This window comes from Ictidomys tridecemlineatus, chromosome 4, assembly GCF_052094955.1.
Source record: "Ictidomys tridecemlineatus isolate mIctTri1 chromosome 4, mIctTri1.hap1, whole genome shotgun sequence".
NCBI lineage: Eukaryota > Metazoa > Chordata > Mammalia > Rodentia > Sciuridae > Ictidomys > Ictidomys tridecemlineatus.
The window spans coordinates 179539568-179564568 of NC_135480.1; the positions used below are offsets into that span (position 1 = coordinate 179539568).

The window sequence follows — 25001 nt, forward strand, 5'->3', positions numbered from 1 at the left end:
GAAACTTCAAGTTGATTTATGGGTATGAATTCATTTAATTCTCTGAACAATTCTGCTACCTAGGTATTCTGCTTTATAAGATTGTTTGCTATTTTTTTGATGACTAAGATTTTCCAGGATACTCTTAATTTAAAAAATCTTGTTCCATTACTGTTCCTTAGCTTCCAAAATACTTCAGAAGTTCCAGTATTTCAGCATTTGAACTACATATCCCAGACTACCTCTACTGTCAAAGAGTATATTTCAAATAATTTTATACTACTTATCTTTTAAAAAAATATTTATTTTTTAGTTTTAGGTGGACACAATATCTTTGTTTTATTTTTATGTGGTGCTGAGAATTGAATCCAGTGCCTCACGCATGCTAGGTGAGCGTGCTACCTCTTGAGCCATATCCCCAGCCCAATATACTACTTATCTTAATATTTTGCATTAGAACATATGGTCATATTAGCAGCATTAAATGATTTCAGTCTGTCTACCCACCATGCCAGCCAAGTTTGATGAATACTTACAGTCCTTGCTGTGCTGGGTGGCTATTTTTATATTTACTGGTACCTCCCTTCCATCCCATAACAGCTGATTGGATCAGAAGGGACTTCTAATTCGCAGTCAAGTCATAGGTTGCCAGTTTGTTCTGGCTTGAAATGATGGACTGGGCTTGACATTCTTTAGATAAAGATGAACTAAGAGACAAAGAGGAGGTTTCCACATTGGCCCTGGGCTGGGATTGAGGTGTCCATCATGGCCATGTGCAGGATAACGGTTCTGAGAAGAGATAACAGGTGGGAAATAGAGGAGAATGGAGTACATATTTTGAGAGAGGTGTAACAAGACAGAGAGATGAGTCTAAGAGACAAAAAATGAAGAGGCAGAGACCTAGAAAGACACAGACCTCACATGAGAGAGATAAAAACTGGTCCTGTTCAAGTTGGGTTTCTACTTTGAAATTCACCTAAGATTCAGTGAACATCCTTCTTTAGCAAGTTGGGATGAGTCTCTGTTCTTTGCCAGAAGAGACTGATGAAAATAGTTTCTAATATCTTAATAGATATATCTCTTAATTATATTTCAGGAGGACTGGATCTAGCCAATCAAATTAGTAACAGATAGATGGATAAATTCATCACATATTAAATTTCAAAGAGAATTTAAATTTCTTAGAACTCTGGAGTATTCAGGTTGGAGGTTTAGTGTATTTTCTCTCCTTTAAGAAAACTTCTATAGAAACTACCTGCTTGGTGAGGGTTTACCATTCTTAGAGCTATTCTCCACAATCTATTGGAGTGCAATCACCATCATCTCTGTTGTGGGAATGGACCTCCTGGGGAACCCTCATGCTCTTGGGGAAGGAACAATTCACAAGAATGGCTTCTTTCTCTATGGCTTTCTTATACTAGACTCTGTGTAGACCCTATCCTTCTGTTAACACTTTCTTTCCTCAGAGAAGTTGTAATAGCTTTATCATAGGTGATAATAGCTCACATTATTCTCTGTGCTAAGTCCTTTACATACACATTTCATTGACCCCTCACATGATCCTGTTATGTAGGCCTGACTCCTCACACAACTCTATTAAGTAGATATTGGGGCTGAGGGTATATAGCTCAGAAGGAGCGCACTAGTATGTGTGGGCCCTTGCGTTAGATCCCCAGCACTGAAAAAAAAAAAAGTTGGTATTTTTACTCCACTTTACAGACAAGATTCAGACAAGCTTAAAAGCTTATCCATGGTAACTTGCCATTCTAATTCAGGGAACAAGGAGAAAGCTGGGAAGGCAGCAACTACATTACAGGTCCGAATAGTTACCATTGTCACATTAGTTTTAAAGCTGGTAGCAGAGCTTGATTTGAGGAGACTCATGATTAAATATGATTAAATGAGTTTTCCATGTTTCTTTAGCAGCATTTCTACATGTGGTCCACATAAATCATGGTATTTTGAGTATCAAAGATCATTTATTGAAGTCAAGATTAAAAGCTTTCATCTAGCATGTCAGGAAGACTTTGTTATTCTCACCATAGAAAATGAGAAAACACATTCTAGGATTTAACTTAGTTCATGAAGAAATAAGCAGTACAGAGAAGGATTCAGACAGAGGTCTGTTTGCCATATCTAATGTGTTTCCTACACTGTTACCACCTATCAGTCAAATTTCTAGAATTGACCCAATTTCATATTCCAATAGTTTTCCCTTGATTCCAATGTGGCACTAAGTGGAAAACATGAGTGAAAATGAGGTGCAGTCTTGGCTTCCAGGGTCATCTCATAAAGATGTTTAAGGTTTTTTTTTTTTTGGCAGTGACAACTCTTTCAGGATGGTCTTAGTTTCTAGGCTCTCTAGACAATTTCAAAGCCACTTGAGTAGGAGAAAAGTTGTTGTTAAAATAATGATAAAGAATAATATAGCTCTTAGCCTAGTGTTTTTATTTTTCTTGGTTCTTCTGTGCCTAGGGAGGCTTTGGAAGTTCTTTGTCTTTGAGTGAAAGCCTTGGATCAGCACTGTTCAAGGTCTGGGTGGTGGAAGCTTGACAAGCAGACATTGGCCCCCTAAATGTCCAAGGGATTAAAAAAATAAAAAAAGGAAAATAGCAAGTGTTGGTGAGGTTGCAGAGAGTTTGAAAACATTCATAAATTGCTGGTGGGACTGCAAAATGATTCATTCAGCTGCTGTGGAAAACTTTTTGGTAGTTGCTCAAAAAGTTAAAACATAGGGGCCCAGGATGTAACTCAGTGGTTCAGGGCTTATCTAGCATTCCCTCAAGCTCTGGATTAGGTCCTTACCAATATAAAACAAACAAACAAAAAATTACTACTCCAGTATGATTCTGAAGAATTGGACAAAGTAGACAAATACATGTACAGGCATGTTCAGAATAGCATTATTCACAATAGCTGTGGAAAAGGTAAAAAATAACCCTAAAATTCAGCAACAGATGAAAGGTAGAAATATCCCAAATATCCACCAACAGATGATCATCATTAAATTGTACTATAGACATACAAAATGGTATCTTATTCAGCTATGAAAACAATGTACTGTCCATGCTACAACAGGGATGAACCTTAAATGCATTAGGCAAAGAGAAAGAAAACAGACACAAAAGGCCACATATTGTATGATTCTGTTTACATGAAATACCTAGAAACGATAAATCGATGGAGACAGAAAACAAATTAGTGATTGCCAGAGGTTGGGGGGGGAGTAGGGACTGGTCCGTTAAGGCTTAACTGGTGCCAGGGTTTCCTTTTGGGACATCGGAACCATTTCAGAACTAGATAGTGGTGGTAGTTGCCAAACTTTATAAATATAATTACTGTACTAAATTATTTATTTTTAAACGGTTATTTTAATGCCATGTGATTTTCAGCTCGATTAAAAAAAAAAAAAAGTTCAACAGCCTTTTCTGTGGTCTTGGAATCTTCCCAGCGGATCCAGGGCAAAAGAAACCATCCCTGCGGGAAGAGCTAAGCGCCTTGTCTGTAGGAGAGTGCTTTGTCCCCCAGTTGCTCGGTCTGTTGTGCATTCGCGTGCACACGTGTGGGTTCCCACCGAGTCAGCTCCCGGGGGCTGAGCCAGGTCCCGAGCTCCGCGGCACAGTCCCGGCCCTCGGGCAGCGCACTACCTCGGAGACAGATCCCACCAATTAAAACAGAACAAAAGTCGGTGGTAAACTCAGAACACGGGGGTCGGCGGTTCCCCGCGTCACCGAGTCCCAGAAGAAAAGGGCCTCTGTCGATGAGGAGCCCTGGACCGAACTAATCGAGTCCACCACTGCCACATCCCTCGTGGCAAATGCATTCTTTTGTTGTTCAGGGAAAAGAAACGCACTTTGTTGGGCCCCTTCAGGAGCTCGTCGGCCAAGGTGGGGAAAGGGAACCCAGTCAGCCCAAGGATGCCAGCCGGGGAACGCCAGCTGGGGGCCGGCGCGGCCCGGCGGGTGGAAGATGGACACCCGCGCCCCGCCCCTGCTCCCCGGGGAGCCCGGCGGCCGCGGCTCGGGGAGGTGGGGACTGCGCGGGGCCGCGCTCCCGCCCTCCTCGGCGCCGACCGACCGGCAGGCGGCGGCGGCCCGCGAGGGGGCGGCGGCTTCGGGCTTTGTGGCCGCGGCGCGCGCGGCGGGGCCTGGCCGGCCGGGGGCGCGCCGCCGCCGCCCGGCGCTCCGGAGCCCGCGGCCCTCCCGGCCGCTCAGCCCGCGAGAGGAGTCGAGGCCGCCGCGCTCGCGCCTCGCCGGCCCCTCCCCGGGTCTCCGCGGCCGCCGCGCCGCCCCCGCAGGTAGGAGGCTCCAGGCCGGGAGGGCCGCGGCGGGCGGGCGCGCGGGCCGGTGCGAGGCCGCGGGCGGGCCTGGCGGGCTTTGGGGCCGAGCCGCCGCGACCCCTGTTTGCAGGCCGGGCGCCAGGCGGCCGCCTCCGCGCGCCGCGGCGGGACTTGGCGGGCGGGCCGGCCTGCTGCGTACAAAGCCCCGGGGCGCGGGCTCAGCGGTGCTCCTGGAGCTGGGGGATCCGACCCCTGGGTCGGGAGTCGCTGGGGAGGAATCCAGGTGACCTGCAGTGCCGCGGTCCTCCCAGCCCCGGCTTCCTCGCACGCGGCGCTCTGCTCGCCGGGTTTCCATACTTGACTCCATTGAGACCCCCTGTGCCCTGCCCAGGGGTGTAAGAGGAGAGAGCCCCCCACTCGGAGGATGAAGGCAGAGCATCATCCCTTCTGACTGACCTTGGGGAAGCTCCTGTACTCCGAACCTGGGCTGCCGTTTCTGTAATTGGGGGGCGGGGGGCGTGATGTAATACCCCTTCTCAGGTACTATTGTGAACGAGATGTGTGTCCAGGATAATAGCTTAATTCTGAGCACTTTCTATGGAGCATCTGGCATGAATTATCATTAAATCATCGCACTGGTGCTATGAGATAGCTACTGTAAATTACATGAAAAATCTTTATTTAGAAGTAGGAAACAGAAGAATTTAGGTGGGCCCTTCTGATTCTGGAGAATGGATGTTTCTTAGGTGTGGTAACATTTAGAGTACAGATATTCTTGCCATACTTAGAGTGGTTATAGGATTCAGGGATATATTTATCACACATTTAAAACTAGAGGTAAGGTAATAAAAGGTGGGCCATGAGGTGTGCATTTCAGCATGTCAGAAAAGACCATGTGTCCCCCAGGAAATTGTTGAGCGTTAATTATTTAAAAGCATAGTTTCTGAGTTAGGATTGAGGACTGCTATGAGAATTTGGAGATAGGAGTGGAAGGGAAGAATCCTAAAACCCTAGAGACAATGTAGAGGAGGGGAGAAGGGTTCAGCCCATCCTCCCAGCAGCATGCTGGACCTAGTCTTCCAGCCTGCTTTTAGAAACCGGGGGCGGGTGCCCCCAGGGAGATCACAGGTTGTCTCTTCTTACTCTTGGGCAGGACAAAAGGGTATTCAGAAGGAATGCAGGCCCCTGACTAGGCAGGCCTCTTAAAGTGTCCTTGTCCCTTCTGTGATGCCTGCACTTCTTATAATGTGTTTCAGGAGATGGGGATGCTCACCAGGGCTAAAGATTAATAAGACGCTTAAAATACCAAGGACTCATTGATGTAATGGAGGAGGGTGTTTGAGTTACATTCACTTGGTTAGAGAAGCAGTGGGCCCCAGGAGATTGTTTTGAGTTTCATTTTGGAATGGAGAAAACTGGAAGACTTTGAACTATGAAAAGTCCAGGGATACACTAGGGGAAATGCTTTGGAAAGAGAAGCTGGCTGCTTCAGCATACCCTCTGCAGAGTACCTGGAAGACTTCAGTTTGCAGTTACCAAGAAGACAATCTGCCCTGTTCCAATGTCTTACATAAGTGCTGCAGAAAGTCAGGCAAGACTATAGTAAAGGCAAGTGAACAGAGTTCTTGGAGAAGTGTGCTTTATTTTGAACTAGGCCTTGAACAGAGGGTATTTGGGAACACAGTGTGGTGAAGGTGGTGAATACCAGGCATAGTGGAGAGTAATTGCTTTGGAGAGATAGATGATATATGGTTCAAATTAATTTCTCTGCCATTTTTGAGCATCGTAACTTTTTCCTGAGGATAAATAATGTTATTTTTCAAATATCTAGCAGAGAACTCAACAAGCACTTGTACTGTTTTCCATGTCCATTCAACGAACGTCTGCTGAGCATCAGTTGTGTGCTGAGTCATATGCTACATGCTGGGATTCAGAGATGAATCAGAAATTTGCCCTTAGAAATTCCCCAGTCCAGGAGGGAGACCGACATGAAGAGCAAGTTACAAAAAAATATGAGAGGTACTCCCAGGCATCCACAGTTGGTAGTGGGCTCATAGAAGAGTAGCTAATTCATTTGATAAGAGACTTGTGGCCAGTGTACTGCTAACAAGATGAATATGAGACCTATGACATCTTTTGAGTGCTCCATTACCTCCTAGCTTTTATCTCTTGTACTCTATCTTGTCTTTGCCCTGATAGTTCCTCTCAAGAAAAAAAAAATCAAGCCGTAGTGTGCGTATAGTTTGTAAGCTGCTTCAAACTCATTTTAAAAGGAAGCTATTATAAATTAAACAAACACAACAGCCTGGGCATTAGTTGAGGAAGGCTTCAGAAAAATCACATGGGAGCTGATCCTCGTAGGATGGAAATGGGTCCTGGGTGAACCCTGGGGTGAAGATTTCAGCCAGAGGAAGCCTTGTGTGCAAAGAGGCATGAGAACATGGCAGAGTCAAGGGCATGAGGTGAGTTTAATCTGATTAGGTTGAAAAATACTGAGAGGATGGGAGGGGTGGTGAAGTGGGTGCTATAATCAGGGTCAGATCCAGAAAGTCCCTGAACACCAAATGACAATTTGGATTTATCTGTGGAGGCGGAGAGGTGTCAGAAGTATACAAACACACCTGTGGCTTGATCACTGTGTTGTAGGAATATCCCTCCTATGGTTGTGTGGGAGATGAGCTAGAAGTTTGGGAGATCATTTTAGAGATGAGAGTCTGACCTCAGCCATGGGTGATGAGAATGGGAGAGGAGGGAATAGATACTGAGTGAACATACACTGTGTTGACATCTGGTTGCATATATTGAAGAACACACTGAGGTTTCTGCTTTGGAAGTCCAACTTGATGTGGCTGAACTCGTCAGACATCAAGGGGAGGTAGGGGAATAATTAGTTTGTTTTTGACTGTGGAGAATTGAAGATTTATGAGGTTCCATATTGGGCTGCTAAATAGAGGTGGTTGGGAAATAACTGGCAATGCAATTGATGCTAAGGAGAAAGGATGGGACCCAGGAGAGAGGTTCTCCCTGATAGCTCACTTTCTTTTGAACAAACACTGCCTCTTGTGTATGTGAAAGATACACATGAAATGTAGTCCCAAGCCTCAAACAGGGGAGATCTTTGATGTGGATAGATCCCAGTGCTGAGTAATTCCCAGAGTGCTGTGGTAAGAAGTAAATACATGGTACCCATGGTCTAGAGAAGACCCGAGAGCCAGTGGCTGTAGCTGAAGTGGTGGGTGTGGAGGAGAGTGTCCTCAGTAAGAGAAGCAAGCTGGAGTGGGAACACCTACAGAAGGGCACCTTCTGTATTTTGGAAGTGCTTTCTGTGGAGGATGCAATAATATGATTTCAGAAGCATTTCAGGGAAGTCATTAGGTGGGGGTGGTTTAGGATGAAGCTGTTGGGGAGGCAAAGGAAGGAGCTAGGACTTTTAAGAACCCTCATCTGAATTTTAGAGGGGACTGTGAGAGTGGGAGGACAGGGGAGGGGATGACAAGGCTCTTGCCTTTAAATACAAGGCTGGTTCTGCTCAGAGTTGCACTCAGACACAGATGGTAAAGATGAACTATTCAAACTACATGGCTGCTGGGATGGGTGCGCAAGGGGAAGAAGAGGGAACACATGAGAGGCAAGTTTGGTACTGGGTTGAAGAATGGAAAATCTAAAAGCAAAGAAAGAAGGTGGAGGGGCAGAGAGGACATGGGGAGTGGCCACCCAGGGCAGACAGGTCTGAACATGTGAAGATCACATGAGATCAGGAAGATTCCTGGCTGTCATGAAGCTCTTGAAAAAAATGGCATTTCTACTTCTTTTTGGACTGTGTTGGTATTTAGAAAAATAAGCCATAAAATGATATTTTTATGATGAATCCCTTATAAAAGGAGAAATTTTACATAGTACAACATCTAGCTATATAATTAGTAAAAATTACAAATGGCAAGCAGGTGGGTCTACATATATTCCACAAGCATTTATCAAGTGTCTACTCTGGGGCTGGGGATATAGCTCAGTTGGTAGAGTGCTTGCCTCACATACATAAGGCCCTGAGTTCAATTCCCAGCACTATAGGAGGAAAAAAAAAAGTCTCTGTAGCCAGTTCTCTTCCAAGAGCTGTGGAAAACAGATCACATCACCTATCTTAGTAACCATTTTACCTGGAATTGCTTAACTTATGGAATTAAATTTGTGTATGGGCCTTGAAGCAAATAGCAGGATTGTGTGAGATCATTTCCTTGTGTTGCAGTGTTCTCTTTCATTGGCCAGTAGCTCCACTGGCCTCACAAAAATCAGAAAATACACCCATACATCTTTGGTAGCAAGCTGTAGAAGTCTGATTGTAGAAAATTAGTAGTGTCAGTAGTAGTGCTGAGACTCCAGCACTGGATTGGACTTCAGGGAACACCCCCTTTAGTTTTTAAAATAGTTTAGAGTTTAGTTTAGAGATGAGGAATTGACAGGGAAGAAAGAGGACTTGCCTAATGTCACAAAATGAGTTGGCAGAGTTTAGAGCAATGACCTTAGTTTTCAAATGATATGTTAGCTTTCTGTTGCTATAACAAATACCTGAGACAGTCAATTTATAAAAAGGAAAGGTTTATTTTGGCTCACAGTTTTAGAGATTTTAGTCCATGATTGGTTGGCCCTGTTGCTTTGGGCCTGTGGCAAGGCAGCACGTTGTGGTGAGGGCATGTGGCAGAGCAAAACCACTCATCTCATGACCAGTGAAGGAAGAGAGGAAGGGGCAGGGCTCCACATCTCCTTCAAGGGCTGGCCTCCCACTAGGCCTCTGCTCTTACAGCTTCCACCACCTCCCAGCAGCACCAAGCTGGGGATCAGGCCTTTGGAGGATACTCAGATTCAAACTGTGGTAGGTGGGATAATCAGTAAGTCTTGGGGGAACCTAACGCAAAGGGGATCTTGATGGGAAGGAGTTCCAAAAGGGGAGAGGGCCCGCAAACAAACCATGAAGATTCGATTGGAGTCTTTCCTCTGAAGTCCCTATTTTGCTATGAGTCTCAGTTTCCTCATAGAAGTAAGAGGATTAGACTAAGATCTTTTTTTTTTTTTTTAAGTTTTAATATGTTAGGCTCTAGATTGTTTCAAAGAAAGGTTTGAGATGTTGAGTCAGGAGAATAGGAAACAGCTTTTATCATTTGAGAACAAACTGATCCCCTACCTGGCAGATACCCTGGGGAATAGGTGCCCCATTTCCTCCAGCTCACCCACCACTTCTCTCTGTGTTGGTAGTCTCTCAAGTTGTGGCCCTGCTTTGTTCTAAGACTAATTCTCTTCTAGAGAATTAAGGAATTAAGATTCCTATTCTTGGACCTCCTCCATCCTGGAGTAGTGTCCACAGGCTCATCTCTATCACCCTACTTACCATATCACAGGATTCAGCCTGTCCCATAATGCACTGTGTTGAGTTACATCATTATGGGACCATGATCTCCTCATCAACCTGCAGAAATGCCATTTCCTCTGACTCCTGCACAAGTTAATCCTCATGCATTCCATTGCCCTGCTCTTGCTTTATCCTTCACCCTAGTGTACACACACATCCTGGTCATTCTTTCCTTCGTAACAATCCTTGGCATGTACCTCCTCTACATTACTGTTGTCCCACTCAGAGTCCAGGCCCTTTCTTTTCTTTCTTTCTTTCTTTGAGAGAGAGTCTTTTTTGTAGATGGACACAACACAATGCCTTTATTTTTATGTGGTGCTGAGAATCGAACCCGGGTCCCGCCCGTGCTAGGTGAGCACTTTACTGCTGAGCCATAATCCCAGCTCCAGGCCCTTTCTTATCCATTTTTTTTTCTGAAGTATCTCCTTCTACTCTTCCTGCTCATCTCCTGTTCATTTTTACAGGTCTAGCACAATGTCCTCTTGTTCATGAAGAAGGCAGATTCACCTCTTCCCTCTCCTTGCCTTTTCACCTAAGGCGTGTGGTCCTCTGTTAGGTTGTCTGCTTCAGCCTGCCTCTTGCTGGCTGTAATGTCGGTTTATGCATGTCAGTGCTCTTCCTAGGCTGCAGGATTCAGCTGGCTTTTATCTCTCATGTATTTAAGGGCAGCACTCAGCCTTTGGCAGGCATGCATTCAATATTTGTTGAATTGTGTGTATATGGAATAAAAAGCCCATAAGTATATGGTTGATATATATATATATATATATATATGGCATATAGACCACTGTTCTACTTTTGGAAAGAGTCTGATATGTGTGGGAGGTGGGAAAAGAACTACAATTTATTGAAGCTCTAATCTATGCTTGTTTTTCACTTGCATTGAAAGACTGTGGTGCTCAGGGAGTAGGACAGGTTGGGGGGCATAAAATCCATTTTACAAATGAAGCATTGGAGGATTACTGGCTCATTTAAAGTTACACAGTCAAGTGGGTGCTGAAGGCCAGAACTGAACCCAGATTTTCTGCATCAAGTTTACTTTAGGAGCCCTAGTTCATTAATATCTTGACAACTGCCTAGGCCAAGCGGCCACAGCTCTTCAGTTATAATGCCCATTAACTTTAAAGAACTTCTTTTTCTACCAAAGGAAGTAGAAGCAAAATCTTTGCCAAATTTCTCTAGTCTTTGCTCAGACTTCAAGATTTGGTTTCACCGTTGGCTGACTAAAAAATCATTAGAGAGCATACCTAGTCTTCTCAGGCTGCCATGACAAAATGTCACAGATTGCATGTTTCATTTCTCATAGTTTCAGAGGATGAGAAGTCCACCATAAAGGTGCCAAAAGATAGGTTTTGTTTGAGACCTTTCTCTTGGCTTGGGGGTGGTTGCCTTCTCACTGTGTGCTCAAGTGGCCTCTTTTATGTGCAGAGAGAGATCTCTTTTCTTTTGGGGGGGGGTTACTAGGGATTGAATCTAGGGATTCTTTACCACTGAACTACATTCCCAGTCCTTTTATTTTATTTTATTCTTGGTAAATTGTTTAGGATCTCACTAAATAGCTGAATTTGCCTTGAACTGGAGACCCTTCTGCTTCAGTGTCCCAAGTTACTGAGATTATGCTACCACACAATTGGTGTTTTTTTCTTGTAAGTGCTTCTTAACACTTATTAGCATTTACTAATCCCATAGGACTACGGCCCCAAACTTATGACTTAATTTAACCTTAACTACTTCCTACAGTTTTCAGTCTATAAATACAGTCACACTGGGGCTGTGTTTGAATTTTGGGAGCACACAAAAATTCAGTGCTTACACACATGGGTTTTTGCCTTAAGGTATAATATTAAATGTACCTATTGCAATCTTCTGGTAGTTTACTCAGTGTTAGTGTTTTGGAGATTGTGCTAGTCACTTCCTCCTTATTCTTTTATGATGTTAGAATTGTACTGTTTTATTTAAACCTGTCTATGGGTCTTTCTTTCTTTGCCAAATCCAAGGGAAACTTTCATTGTATTTGGATTTTGTTATTTTATTGACCATTTTTAACTGAATGCAGCTTTTAGTGTACTCTGTTTTTGTGTGTGATATTTTACACACGATAGGCAGTTTTACACCTGTGTAAAAATGTAAGCATTCATTAAATGTTTATTGATTGCCCACTTTGTGAGGGCCACTGAGCTGCTTGTTGGACCACAACCATGCACAGGAAAAGGTAATGTATTATCTAGCTGAATAGCAGGTATGAAAGAATTGCTACTGAGCAGAATTAGAGGGCAAGGAAGACTAGTTTATCTCCAATAAAAACTGATGCAGCAGGAAATGCTTGTTACGTTGTCACTTGTAGCCAATCCTGGACATTGCTGAATAGTTTTAAAGCTAGAATAGGATTTCCAGCCTGGAAGTTAGTATTAATAAACTTTGCTGGTGAGAGCTTTACCTTGGGAAGCACTATTGTACTGAGGATTGTCCTTTGGGTGCTCAAGCAGAATGCTAGTGTTTCCCTCTGGTGTGGGCCATTTTCAAGCTCCATGTGATCTCTACAGTTACTTTACAGACATGGTTCTTGCCACATCAACAGCAGAAATTGTTTTGGAACTCTGGAGTGAGTGAGGTACCCTGTGCAGGGGCTGTTGGGGCCTGGGTTTGAGAGATGGAGGGAGGAGATGAAGAAGGCAAGAGGAATAACCTGGTGGGGAAGGGGCAGGGAGGAGAAGAGCCAACAAATGGAGATGGGCAGAGCAGGCACCACTCCCTAAGTTGCCCTACCCAGACCTCTGCCAACTGGCAACTAAATTGCTAATTAATTGACATAATTTGAGCAAGGGAGTAGAGGCTGTCACTAGGTCTGAAATAAGAGAACTAAGCGGAGGAGCATGGGCATTGGGCTCAGACCTGAGGATCCTGGTCTTGTAGCTTACTGTGGCAAGTTACTGAGCCTCAGGTTTCTTCTCTGAGAAATGGAAATAATCATTGGCTAGTAGACATAAAAAATCTATTTATAATATATAGAATACAATATATTTATTGCTGAGAATCTATAGGGAACCTTTGGGTTATATTGGCTTGTACTAGAATCCCTTTATAGTCCTATGGAATGCAACCACAGGGCCCAGGGAGGACTTCTGTCCTAAGAAATTAAACGAAGTAAATTGGTAAGTCTGGATTTACTTAGTGATTAAATAACAGTTTAGTTAATAGATTATTAATGGTCCCCAGGTTTTGGTAATTCTTAGTATTTGCTTTTGAGAGCAGTTGCATAATTTCTTCTGGTACTGTAATTTTTTTAAGCAAAAAAATTGAGGTGTAACAAATGATGCTCTTGAGCTATTTTTGGGAGAATTGTATGATATAAAGCATGTGGTATAGCATGTAATCCACAGTAAGAACTCAATAAAAGTTATCTACTATTACATCATTGCCATTATCAGGCACACCCCATTGGCCACACTTAAGGCAAAATCCTTTGTGAAGTTGAGATTTCCCCCAAGTTCACCACTGCCGGATAGCAACTAGTGGTACTGCATACATTGCGAGGAAAAATTATTAAATTGCTTGATATTAATTCTACGTAGTTTCAATTCTATCAAGTATCACAGGGGTTTTCCTTAGAATGTGGCTTATTTGCTTGAGAGCTGCAATCCATATAATATTAGACCATAAAGTGACAGTTTTTACCTCTACAGATAGCATAGAATAAAAAAAAAGTGTTAACAATAAGAGCAAAGCATACACTTATAATCCCAGTGGTTTGGGAGGCTGAGGCAGGAGGATCACAAGTTCAAAGTCAGCCTCAGCAGTGAGGTCAAAAACAACTTAATGAGACTCTGTCTCAAAATAAAAAATAAAAAGGCCTGGGGACGTGATTAAGCACCTCTGAGACGAACAAACACAACACCAAAAGAGTAATTGAAGTAGGGAGACAGATATGCTTTCATGCTGTTAGTATGAATGTAAGTTGGTACAAAATTTTACAAGGACAAATTGATGGTTATCACAAAATATTTGATATTTTCATCTTCCATGGCAACCCTTTCCTTTCTAGGAATTTTTTTTGAAGAAATCATTGAAATAGGAAAAAGATTTATTTCAAAAGTATATGTAATATATATGTACACATACACACATATATAAAGTACATATAAAATAGCATTTTATATATAATAAAACAAAATAGAGAGTAATCGCTTTTTCCCTTGTGGATCAGAGCTTTCTGAATCCTTAGTAGCAAATTCTTAAAGAGTTGGGGCATGGGAAAATTGTCATATTGATATCTCTGTGGTTGAGGAGTTGGGATTGGGAATCAGGTTAGAATTTGCTCTTGGAGCTTTGTGGTTTAAGAACATTCAATGTACCCTTTGATTTCATAATAAAAACTACAGAAAGTAAGTTGGACATGGACATGGACATTTTGAAACATAGAGACTTTATAGAAGAGATAGATTGTGTAGGGCATGCATTAATAAATTTCAGTTTGGGAAACATTTCTTTGTAGTGAATGGAAGAATTGACAAAGGTGAAAAATGAATTTAGGATCTTTCAGGAAGAAGGGGCCTGCATTGGGGTCTTGTTTTAGGGAAATTAGAGTAATGTGATCAAACCACATGTTGGGAATTTAAGGCTATAGGGACACATCCCCAAAGATAAATGTCCTTTCATTTAGCATTGCTTAGGATCTAGGGCCAACCTGCCTTTGACATGTGTTTAAATCTCTCAATTTCTAATATCCAAAGTACCCAGTGTGACTGGGAAAAGGGGTGCCTGGTAGGTGGAGACCCTGATCACATTAAAACTTCATTCCAACCTTAACTTTTGGGATGAGGCAGTTCATCATGAGAAACCTTGATAGATTTTGTTGCCCTAGTGTCAAAGTCCACATTCTTGACCCCAATTCCAAAACTCTGATCTGGCCTGGTTCTCTGCAGCCTCAGTCTGATCCAATTACAGTAACTCCTCAGGTAGAGTGTGTGAACAGCTGGCATATACTAGTGTGATTTTAAATCAGTGTACCATACATTAAAAGCCACAGCCTCCCCTCACTCTGACTCTTTATTGTAGAAATTCTCAAACATACTCAAAAATGGAGAAAATAATGAATTTTGGTATACTTGCCACTCTTGTTCCAACTGTCCCACTTTTAGCTAGAAGGACTCCTTTCAAGTTGTTTCCTAATTCTTTAGATATGGACTGGCCAGTTTTGAATGGACCGCGTCATTATCTCCATGCTTGCCTGTTACTCTGAAAGATTGAGGCTTTGGAAACATAGGAAGGTTTGGGAGAAGGTTGGCCCTTTCCAGCAAAGGGACAGACAGTGCTCACTCTACTGCTGCCATCAGCGCTGTTTAGCCACCTGTTTCTATCCCAGTGGAGAGTTTGAGCTTATAGGAGCCTCCTCTGATTAGAAGATGTGGGACACACACACAGGTCTCAGACTCAGTGGACCTTTAAAATGCACCTTTTGTGTGAAAGATGCTGACTCAGCTCTGTAGGGGAATGGCAGGGTGGCCTCAGGGGTTAAAAGATTTGGAGCCATTCAAGACAAGAACCCAAAAGATAGCTGTAGAATGATCTTAAGAACACCAGACTACTGAGAAAAAAAAAAGGCTCTGGACTTTCCAAGTTACCATCTTTATGATCTTGCGCAATCTCCTGTTTCTTTCTAGCCCTTGGCTCCTTCAGTTTAAGGTGGGACAGTAGATTCAGTCTCTAGGTGTGCAGGACCTTTTCACTTCTTAAATTATAGAAATAGTTTACATAAGATTATATGCTTTTAAAATTGACCCTCAGACTTGAGGGATCACAGATTACTCTTATTTTTTTTTCTTTCTTTTTTTTGGTACCAGGGATTAAACTTTACTACTGAGCCATATTCACAGTCCTTTGTATGTTTTATGTTGATACAGGATCTTGCTAAGTTGCTTAGGGCCTTGCTAAGTTGCTGAGGCTGGCTTTGAACTTGCAATCCTCCTGTCTCAGCCTCCCAAGTTGCTGGGATTACTGGTGTGCATCACTGCCCAGCTCCACCCCCTATTTAAAAGATGAATCTCAGGTTGCTCTGGGAGCATGACCTAAGGTCACAGATATAGTGATGGAAATATCAGATCTTTGGAGTAATTTCTTTACGATTCTGAAATCTTCATAGTGTTTACATCCTCCCTTCTGTTTGATTGCACAGTGACTTCTCTTATATTCATCTGTGACAAAAACTTGAAAAAGCCATTTAGTACCAAAGCTGTCTGACATTAAAATTTGAGGGGAATAATCAATTCCCTCACATTAAGCAGAAATAAATTAAGAAATCAAAGTGCTACATAGTTGTTCAACTTTACTTTTCTTTTTTTCTGTTACAAAATATTCATAGTATGACTAAGACAAAGCACCTACTAGAAAATCTTGGAATGTCTAAAATCCAGTTCCTAGTAAATTTCTGAATATTCTCCTGTGAATCTCGTTATTCAACATTAATGGAAAAGAAAGTACTGATCCTCTTCCAAACAAGAGAATCAAGTCAGGAATTAAGCTTAAGTGATTTGCCAGCACTTTTATTGCCGGAGTTGGTAATTTTCGCTTCAAACTTCCCTTTACAGGATAGCTAACGGCCCAGAGAAACAGAGTGGAAAATGCAAAACAACGAAATTATAAAACCTGCCAAATACTTCTCAGAGTTGGAAAAGAGCATCTTGCTTGCTTTGGTAGAAAAGTACAAATATGTGCTGGAGTGCAAGAAAAGCGATGCCCGAACTATCGCCCTCAAGCAGCGGACCTGGCAAGCGCTTGCCCACGAATACAACTCTCAGCCCAGCGTGTCGCTGCGGGATTTCAAACAGCTCAAGAAGTGCTGGGAGAACATCAAGGCTCGGACCAAAAAAATTATGGCCCACGAAAGGAGAGAGAAAGTGAAGCGAAGCGTCAGCCCACTGCTGAGCACCCACGTCCTGGGGAAGGAGAAGATCGCCAGCATGCTGCCCGAGCAGCTGTACTTTCTGCAGAGCCCGCCCGAGGAGGAGCCCGAGTACCATCCTGATGCCGCAGCCCCAGGTACCGCTTGTAATTGAAAAACGGGAGGAATGTGTTGACATGCAAGTCATATAGTGCATAAAACAAAAGTACTTGTTTAAATCCTTCTGCCATCTCTCTTAGAGATTTTATTATCACTTAAACATAAGGAAAAATTAGGGACTACATTAATAGAGCTGTTATTAATGAGAAATATCAGTTGTTTATGTCAACCCATTTCCTGTATATTAAAGAGAATTTGATGAGGGTTTATATTCATTCACTCACTATTTTCTCAAACAGTATATTTTGAGGACCTCTCATGAACAAACCAGTGTGGTAAGCCTCTCAATTCTGACTTAAAAGACAAAGTACAGAGATTAATATAATATAGCAAACATCCATTTGGCATTCATCCAAATTAAAATCCCATGTTTCTATCCACTATAATATTGTGATCTAAAGTTCTAATTTGTAGCACTTTAGGGATTTTGAAAAACCATTTTTATTTTAATATGCTTCTGTTGACAAAAGCAAATATGTCATACATAATTCCAGTAAAGGAAAATAATACAATTGAAGATTATATATGAATTGACCCGTTCACTGCAATTTGCAAAAGTCACTATGAAGCAGAGGAATGTTTCTGGGTGTTACTCATAAGGTATTCCAAGGACCCAGCAAGTACTTGCCCCAGAAAATCTGGTTCTTGGCTTGCAGGATCAGAAATTCACTTGTCAGTGTCCCCAGAGTAGATTGAGCTCTGAGGGACTGACTTCTGTTAATTAAAAGTTACCAGAAACTATCTGAAACCAAGAATGTTATCTGTGTAGGGTGAAAAAAGTAATTACCAAGTGAACCAAATACATGCTTTTGATTAGCACTTCTTTTTTTTTTTTCCTCTCCTGTAGGCAGATCACACTGGGAAGCTAAACTATGATCAAAAGTTTGCTTGTGAACATTTGGCTGAGGTTAAGTTCAGGGAGCCAGTTAGGTAACCATAGTGGTTAATGTAATGGCCCTCTTGCATCATTTTCCACTGCAGGCGCCTAGTGCCTCGGTTTTGATTCTTGGGTTCCCAAGCCAGGCTGGCTCCTTAGCAGACAGTGTTTTCATAGACTCTACTAACTCTCTTTTCCCTCCCTGCTGTTTCTTTGGGCCTGCTGAACGACAGGGTTCTTGCTTTGTAGACACTTCTATCTTCAGCTGATCTCTCTCCCTCTTGTTGGCCTCAAAGCTGTTTAGCCTCTGCAAGGCAGCATAGGAAGTAGTGCTGAGGTGGTGGAGAAAGCGAATCAGCTTAAGTGATTTTCTGGCTTTCCACATTGCTTGTGTCCCCTGGGCTCTGTTGCTGAGGAAGATGCTGGGGTGAACTGCCTTCAGTTTATTTTGCAAATCTGTATTCTAGATTCTGGTGTATTGATTTTATAGGGTCATCCTTTGGGGACAGTCTTATGTCCACATTTTCAGAATCTGGGATAGGATCTAGAAAGTTCATCCACAATTAAAAAAAAAACATTTATTTATTTATGTATCTTTATTTTAGGCAGACACATTATTTTGTTTTTATGTGGTGCTGAGGCTCGAACCCAGTGCCTCTCGCACGCTAGGTGAGCATCCTACCACTGAGCCCCAGCCCCAGCCCCAGCCCCTCCTTTTCTTTTTCTTTTTGAGAAGAAATTATGTAATTCATTTACTCATAATGCACTCTATAAATTTTCAGCAAGAAGAAAATGAATATAGGTTCTTAATGTCCTTCCTGTCGTGATGTTTGCTAGAGATCACTTGTAAAATAAAATTATTTTAAATTAGATGCTTAAACCTATATAACAATGGAGACTTTTCTTTGCTCCTGCTTTTTTTCCACCCAGTACTAGGGATTGAATCCAGGAGGGCTCCATTACTGAGCTACATCTCCATCCCTTTTTAAATTTTAAGACAGGGTCTCACAAAATTGTGCAGGGTGGACTTCAATTTGTGATCCCTCTGACTCAGCCTCCTGAGTTGCGGGGATTACAGGTCTGTACCACGGCACCTGGGTCACTGGTTCCATGGCGCCCAGCCAAATCCAGTCTACTCCTATTTCCACAGTGGAGAACCTTAGTGGTTAGTCCGTTGGGAAGTGTCCCCAAAGTCATCTCTTAGTACTATTAATTAAGGTGTTAGAATTCTTTCTACACATTAAAACAGCTGTGAGGTTATTCCACCCATTTGTGTTTCGATTTATTTTCAAGAAAGAAAGAACAAAAAATAAAAGATTAGAATTGTCAATCATCCCTTCTGGGACTTGGTGGAGAAAAGGTTGAAAATCTGCTATATATGGTTATGGCCCTCCTGGCCTCCTGTGTGTTTTGACACATGGACTATGTGTGTGTGTTTGTTTTACCTGTGTTATCTCTAACACTGCACTGTCCAGTACAGTAGCCACAAGCTGCATGAGGCTCATAAGCACCTGATGAGTTGGTAGACCAAACTCAGATGTGCCATAATAGTACACACATTTTGAAAATAGTACTACAAAAAGAATGTTGAATATCTCATTAAATTTTAGATTGGTGACATATTTAAATGATAATATTTTAGATATATTGGATTAATATTACAGAAATTAGAATTTAAAATTAATTTAAAATCAATTACATAACATATTCTATTTCTATTGACAGTTCTATTATAACATCTTACAGGGTGCCTCTTAACAGAATTAGGGGCTCAGAGATTTGCTGGAATTTATTATAAAAATGTGAGGCAGGATGGAGCCTAGCATTATTCCACTAGGGGCCTCCCTCCAACTGTGTTTCAATATGAGACAGTATGAACTGTGTCATCTTGATCACTGTCCCCTGGATATTCTTAGCTTTGCCAAGGACTTTCTTAAAATGTACAATTATACAAAATTTCCAAATTGTACAAAATGTCCAAATGCAGTTTGAACACAGTAACTTTAAATTTAAGAAAAATAGGAATGTAAAAAAATAAAAATAAAAAGTGAGTATTTTTTTCCATAACATATTAAACAGTTTACACCCTGCACATTTTGTGATCTGTGATAATATGGCCTTGAAACTTATTTTCCATTATCTTTGGGGATCAGATGTGGAGAACAAACTAAGGGAGCCATCAAAATTTGCTAGGAGTGACTGGGAAGTAAGATGATAGTCCAATACATTTAAGGAAACTAAGCCTCTGAGGTATCTTGGCATAATTTATATTTAATTACATATATATTTATTTTCTCTATTATAATTAAATAAAGAGAATATTTTTAAATAAATTCAATTATCATCATCACTGTTTAATCCAATCCCATTTTTTGGGGGGTGGGAACTCAGGTACAGAGGGCTGAGTTTCATTTCCAGTTGTGGCACATCTACATTATTGGTCTGTGAAAACCCCCTCTTTTGTATTAGTTATGTGTTTATCCCCTTTTCATCCCTATTCCCTACTTTCATTCTCTTCTCCTATACCCAAATTAGTCTAGTCTGCTTGAGTATTATTTCACATGTGTTTTGTGTGCATATATTTTTAACCTACATAGATGAAAAATTGTAGATATCTCTGCTTTTGCATTTTCCACTTAGGATAATGTTTTTAAGATCTATTCTCATTATATATGAATTGAATCATTTCTTTTAGTTATGGCATTATCTCTCATAATATGCATCCATCCTATCTCATTTATCCATTTCTCCATAATCTGGTTTCCTTTGTTCTGTTGAGAATTGCAGATTGGCCCGTACACAGTTTCCTCATAGCCTTTCACTGCTGTGTAGGCTTTTCCAGCTAATGCTAAATTTACTCAAAGCCCAAGTGAAAGAACACCCTCTTGGCTGTGTTCTCAGTCCCAGAAAAGCTTTCCTAACCTTTTTGCATAAAATTGAGTTGTTTTCTACTTTGGTTGGTTTGGTTTTACTTGGGAAAGAGATTATTATGTGGTGTGTGTTTGTAGCAGGTTGCTATTCCCAGGCTAGCCTTTTTCCAATTAAGGGAATATTCTTCCTATCTGAACACTAGCTTTTATTAATTGGAGCCAACATGTTTGAAAGTTGGGTTTCCTACTTTAATTCCTATCTATGCTAGCCTTCTCAAGAGGCCTATCTTTCTTGAAAATGTTTGTTAGTGCTCATTTTAAAGAATAGTCTTAAAGTAGTTATCTGTTTGCTTCCAGATATGAATATACTGTTTGAATGTTCAGAGAGAACTTTTGGAGATCAAAATTTGGAATACATACTGATATTCTTAGTAATAGATGGCTTTGTAGTGGATACAACTTTGGGGCTGTATTTTACAGTATGTAAGTGATCAACTGAGCAAGCAGAGTCGTGGGAGGCTGAGTTGAAGAGGTTGAACTTAGATTTTGGAGTCATGTAGCTTCGCATTAGGATCTTGGCTCTTTCAATTAGCCAAATGACCTTGGAAATTGTATTTGATTTTCTATAATAATACCTCCCTCCTAGTGGTGTTGTAAGGATTAGATGAGGAAATGTTGTAAAACACTACTCCATACCTATTTCACCATTCAGAAAATGGTAGTCGTCCTCCCCCTCCTCTTCCTTCTCCCCTTCCTCCTCATGTCCCCAAAGCCTAGAATTGCTGAGATGAAAGTGAGCATTTAGAAATTGGTAGCAACAGCAGCATTGTGAGAGGATGAACTTTAAGGACTCAAAGGAATATCTAGAACTGTCCTCTGGAATGAAATTTAGAAGCCACAAGGGTAGAGATATCAGAAAATGCCTAATGTGTCCAGTCTTCAAAAAATATTTTCAGATTGAAGATTAGAAGGGAAATGGGTAAGACTTTGTGGTTAATGCTTGTACCCCAGGTCCTCTGTCCTCCCTGTCAGCCCTCTCCCATTCCTTTGTCCTGTGCTTCAGTCACCCGCTCTGGAGTACTGTTCTTTCTCCATAGTTGTGTTGCGGGGAGGGACATGATCTGCTGCAGCCAGTTCACCCCACATGCATTTCTTACATGCCCAGCACTGTCCCAGACTCTGTGCTGGGTTCTCCCTGAGTAATAGGCTCAGAGTATTCAGAAACCTTAAGGATAGGTTGCTAAACCACCTCTGGGTCAGAGGAGGGCCCAGAAGGCAGTGGGAACATAAAAGAAGGGGATTGAATTGAGGCCAGAGCTGTTGGAGTTGGAAAAGAGTCCTAGGGAGACCTTTCATTATCTCTGGCACAGAAGTTCTCTCTCTCATTTTTAAAACTAATCTTCCAAAAGTAAGATTTTTAACCTGTTTTTAATCTTAATTAGGAACTAGTTATAGTTGTTACCTTACCCCTTGGAGTGAAATAATCTAAACAGTATCCATTTTACTTTTATTAACAGAGTATCACGAATTAGGTTTCCCCCAGTAGCCATTAACATTCCCAGCATCCTGTCTTCCAGAATAATGGAGTGGACGTAATAATGTAATCAACTCTTAATAAATTGGTATTACTTTTCTCTAAGGAGAAGATTCTCATTATTGGAAATGTAATGCTTCTCAAGAAAGCCTTGGAGTCACAGCTAGACAACTCCATGGGTTAGTGGAATTAGTGGTTTCCCCTATTGAAATTCTCTAATTGATGCTAATGTCATTATCCTATAAAAATATCAGTGCAAACATGGCACCTACCAAAAGTGGCATCCTTTGCATCCATGTGCTCTTTTCCTTTTGTATTCAAGGGTTCATCACAATAAACATTACTAGGCATCTACTGTGTACTGGAAAGTAATTTGTGCCCAGTGATAAAAGAGATGACTAAAGCCTGGTGCATGTTGAGTGCTGTAGAAGAAGTACCTATAAAGAAAGGAAAGATCTGAGGTTTCACAGAGCAAGCAGCATTGGTCCTGAATGAGTAGGAATTAGCAGGAGTTGAAAAAGGAATGGGGTGGGGTGGGGGAGCAGTGAGCCCAACTTCAAGCTGAGGGGATGGTGAGACAGAATTATGAAAAGCAGCATGACTTTTTCAAGAATGTGAGTTTTTGGTAGGGTTAAAGGGTGCACAAAGTATTTGAAGAGTAAAGCAAGAACAATAAAAGGAGGTTGGAACCAGATTTTGAGATGGAGAAGAAAATCAGAGATGGGAACCTTAGGGGAATATGAAATGGTAACAGGTGGGTGGAGAGGAGTCTCAGTACATCCAGGAGACTTGAGAGCAGCAATTGGAGAGGAAGGAGACTATAAAGATGCCAAGGAGAGAGTGGTGCTCCAGAAGCCAATGGAAGAAAGAAGTTTCAAGGATTATCAAGGAAGAGGCTAAGTAAGGGGGACATTGACAAGTGTCCTTGGGATCTGAATATTGGCCCCATATAGCAGTGCAGTGGTAACAGTCAGGTGCAGGAGATGGAAGAGAAATGGTGTGGGAGGGAGCTAAGCCAGGGAATATAGACTCTTCTTTCTAGGAAGAACATTCGTAAGATGTCCATGAGGGCTAATGCCTGTGAACAGGAAGTAGCAACCAGCAACGATGCTTTTGAGGAGATGTAGCAGAAGTGTTGTAGCTGAATGAGAAACTGGCAAAAGGTGATCAGACTGATAGAGAACTTCATCTGAAGACCCACATGGTTGGCCCTGTAATGTGGTCTCCTCCTCAGAGTTGTGAACATTTCAGTTTAGGATTTGTATCATCATCACAAGCTCTCTGATTCTTGATAAGTACATTCTCGACCACTGTGCCCACAGTTTGCAGTTCTAGGAATAACATAACAAAACCCTTTATCATTATTAAGGGGAAATTGCTTTTGATTCCTGGGGTTTTTAAAAAGTCAGGTGTGGCCAGGTTGCCTATAGACATGAAAGCCAAAGTAGGCACTATTTTAGACCCATCCTGTAATGAGGCACCCTATCATTTGAGCTAGGATTGACTTTTTTCTCTGCCTGTAAAATCTTTGAACATGTTTTCTGCTACTGTTTTTCAGAATCATTTGCTGTTTCAAATAGAGAACTGTGCGATGATGAGAAAGAGTTCATACATTTTCCAGTATGTGAGGGGACCTCTCAACCTGAACCCTCGTGTTCAGCTGTCAGAATAACAGCCAATAAAAACTACAGGAGCAAAACCTCTCAGGAAGGTGCTTTAAAAAAGATGCATGAGGAAGAACACCATCAACAAATGTCCATCTTACAACTGCAGCTGATACAAATGAATGAGGTGCATGTGGCCAAAATCCAGCAGATAGAGCGAGAGTGTGAGATGGCAGAGGAGGAACACAGGATAAAAATGGAAGTTCTCAATAAAAAGAAGATGTATTGGGAAAGAAAACTACAAACTTTTACCAAGGAATGGCCTGTTTCTTCATTTAACCGGCCCTTTCCCAATTCACCCTAAGACTTTGGGGGTGGCTCCCTTGTAATTAATCTGTGTTGGCAAAGGAAATCTGGAACATGAACTTGCGGTCAGTAACCTGTAACAGAGCTACAACTAGGAAAATTAGAGTGGTAGTAGTCACTTATTTAAGAATACATTCAGGTAAACAGCTGCACCCTATGTACCCCTTAAGTGGCAATGAAGCTGTTATAGTTTCTGAAAATTATCTCTGAGTGCTATAATTCTGAATGTATTGTCTCTTAATTAGAATTCATATAAGAACCATGTGTGAGTGTTGTATCTTTTTTTAATCAAATGCAAGTGTGACTATAAAGGAGTGTGGCTGATTTTTTTCTTTTTTTAAGCAGACAACAGAATTTTTCTATCAAATGAATGCTCTCCCCATTGAAAGTGGCTGTCCAGGCAGGGTGCCCACCCGTTTCTCCAGTGGCTGTGTTATTACTCAGAACTTGCTAGAGGTCTTTAAGGAATTTCTGCAAAAGCTGCAGCACCTCTTTCATTTTTTCCAGTGTCATCCTCTGACTGTGGATTTTCTGTTTCCAAAAAGCCCAGCATTTGAAAGGATAGTTTCTAATGTGGCTCATAAACTGCCTTTTAAGGCTCTTCCCAAAAGAGGAATTCCAAATACTGTCTCCAATAGTAGAGAGTTTTGTTGGGAACTAAGGATGTAACAACTTTGAGGGAGAAATGTTTATTTAGGTTTCTACACTGTTATGTTTGTTTTATTAAAAAAAGACTTGGAATTTTATAATCACATTGTGTATGTTTTTTAAAGGTGCTACCTTCTCAACTGAGCCCCTGTTTTTTGTCCTGTCTCTCTCCTTCCTCCCAACTTTGTGCTACTGAATTCCTGGTCACCTTGCTTACAGTCTCCCAAGAAAAAGCTCTTCCCTCCCCATGCTCATGGTGCTAGAGAATAGTAATGCTGTGGAGTTGCCATTACATGGTTAACCTTGCCTTTCTAAGATTCCATTATCAACATATGTAGAAGTATGGATTGATAAATGGATATTTTGATTGAGTTGTGTGCAGCTGC

General features: G+C 41.6%; 1 protein-coding gene across 3 annotated transcripts; it reads left to right on the forward strand.

The window, feature by feature from the left end:
• Positions 1-3845: 3845 nt before the first annotated feature.
• On the forward strand, positions 3846-24719 carry Msantd3 (Myb/SANT DNA binding domain containing 3). Of its 3 annotated transcripts, none has more exons than XM_078047882.1 (3): positions 3846-3866; positions 16244-16694; positions 23556-24719. In XM_078047882.1, exons 2-3 carry the CDS (start codon positions 16277-16279, stop codon positions 23963-23965), a joined length of 828 nt encoding a protein of 275 aa, XP_077904008.1. In that variant the 5' UTR covers positions 3846-3866; positions 16244-16276; the 3' UTR covers positions 23966-24719. The 3 variants fall into 3 exon arrangements, with proteins under 3 accessions (XP_077904008.1, XP_077904006.1, XP_077904007.1); XM_078047880.1 differs by lacking the exon at positions 3846-3866 and adding an exon at positions 4128-4276; XM_078047881.1 differs by lacking the exon at positions 3846-3866 and adding an exon at positions 6579-6720.
• Positions 24720-25001: the final 282 nt, after the last annotated feature.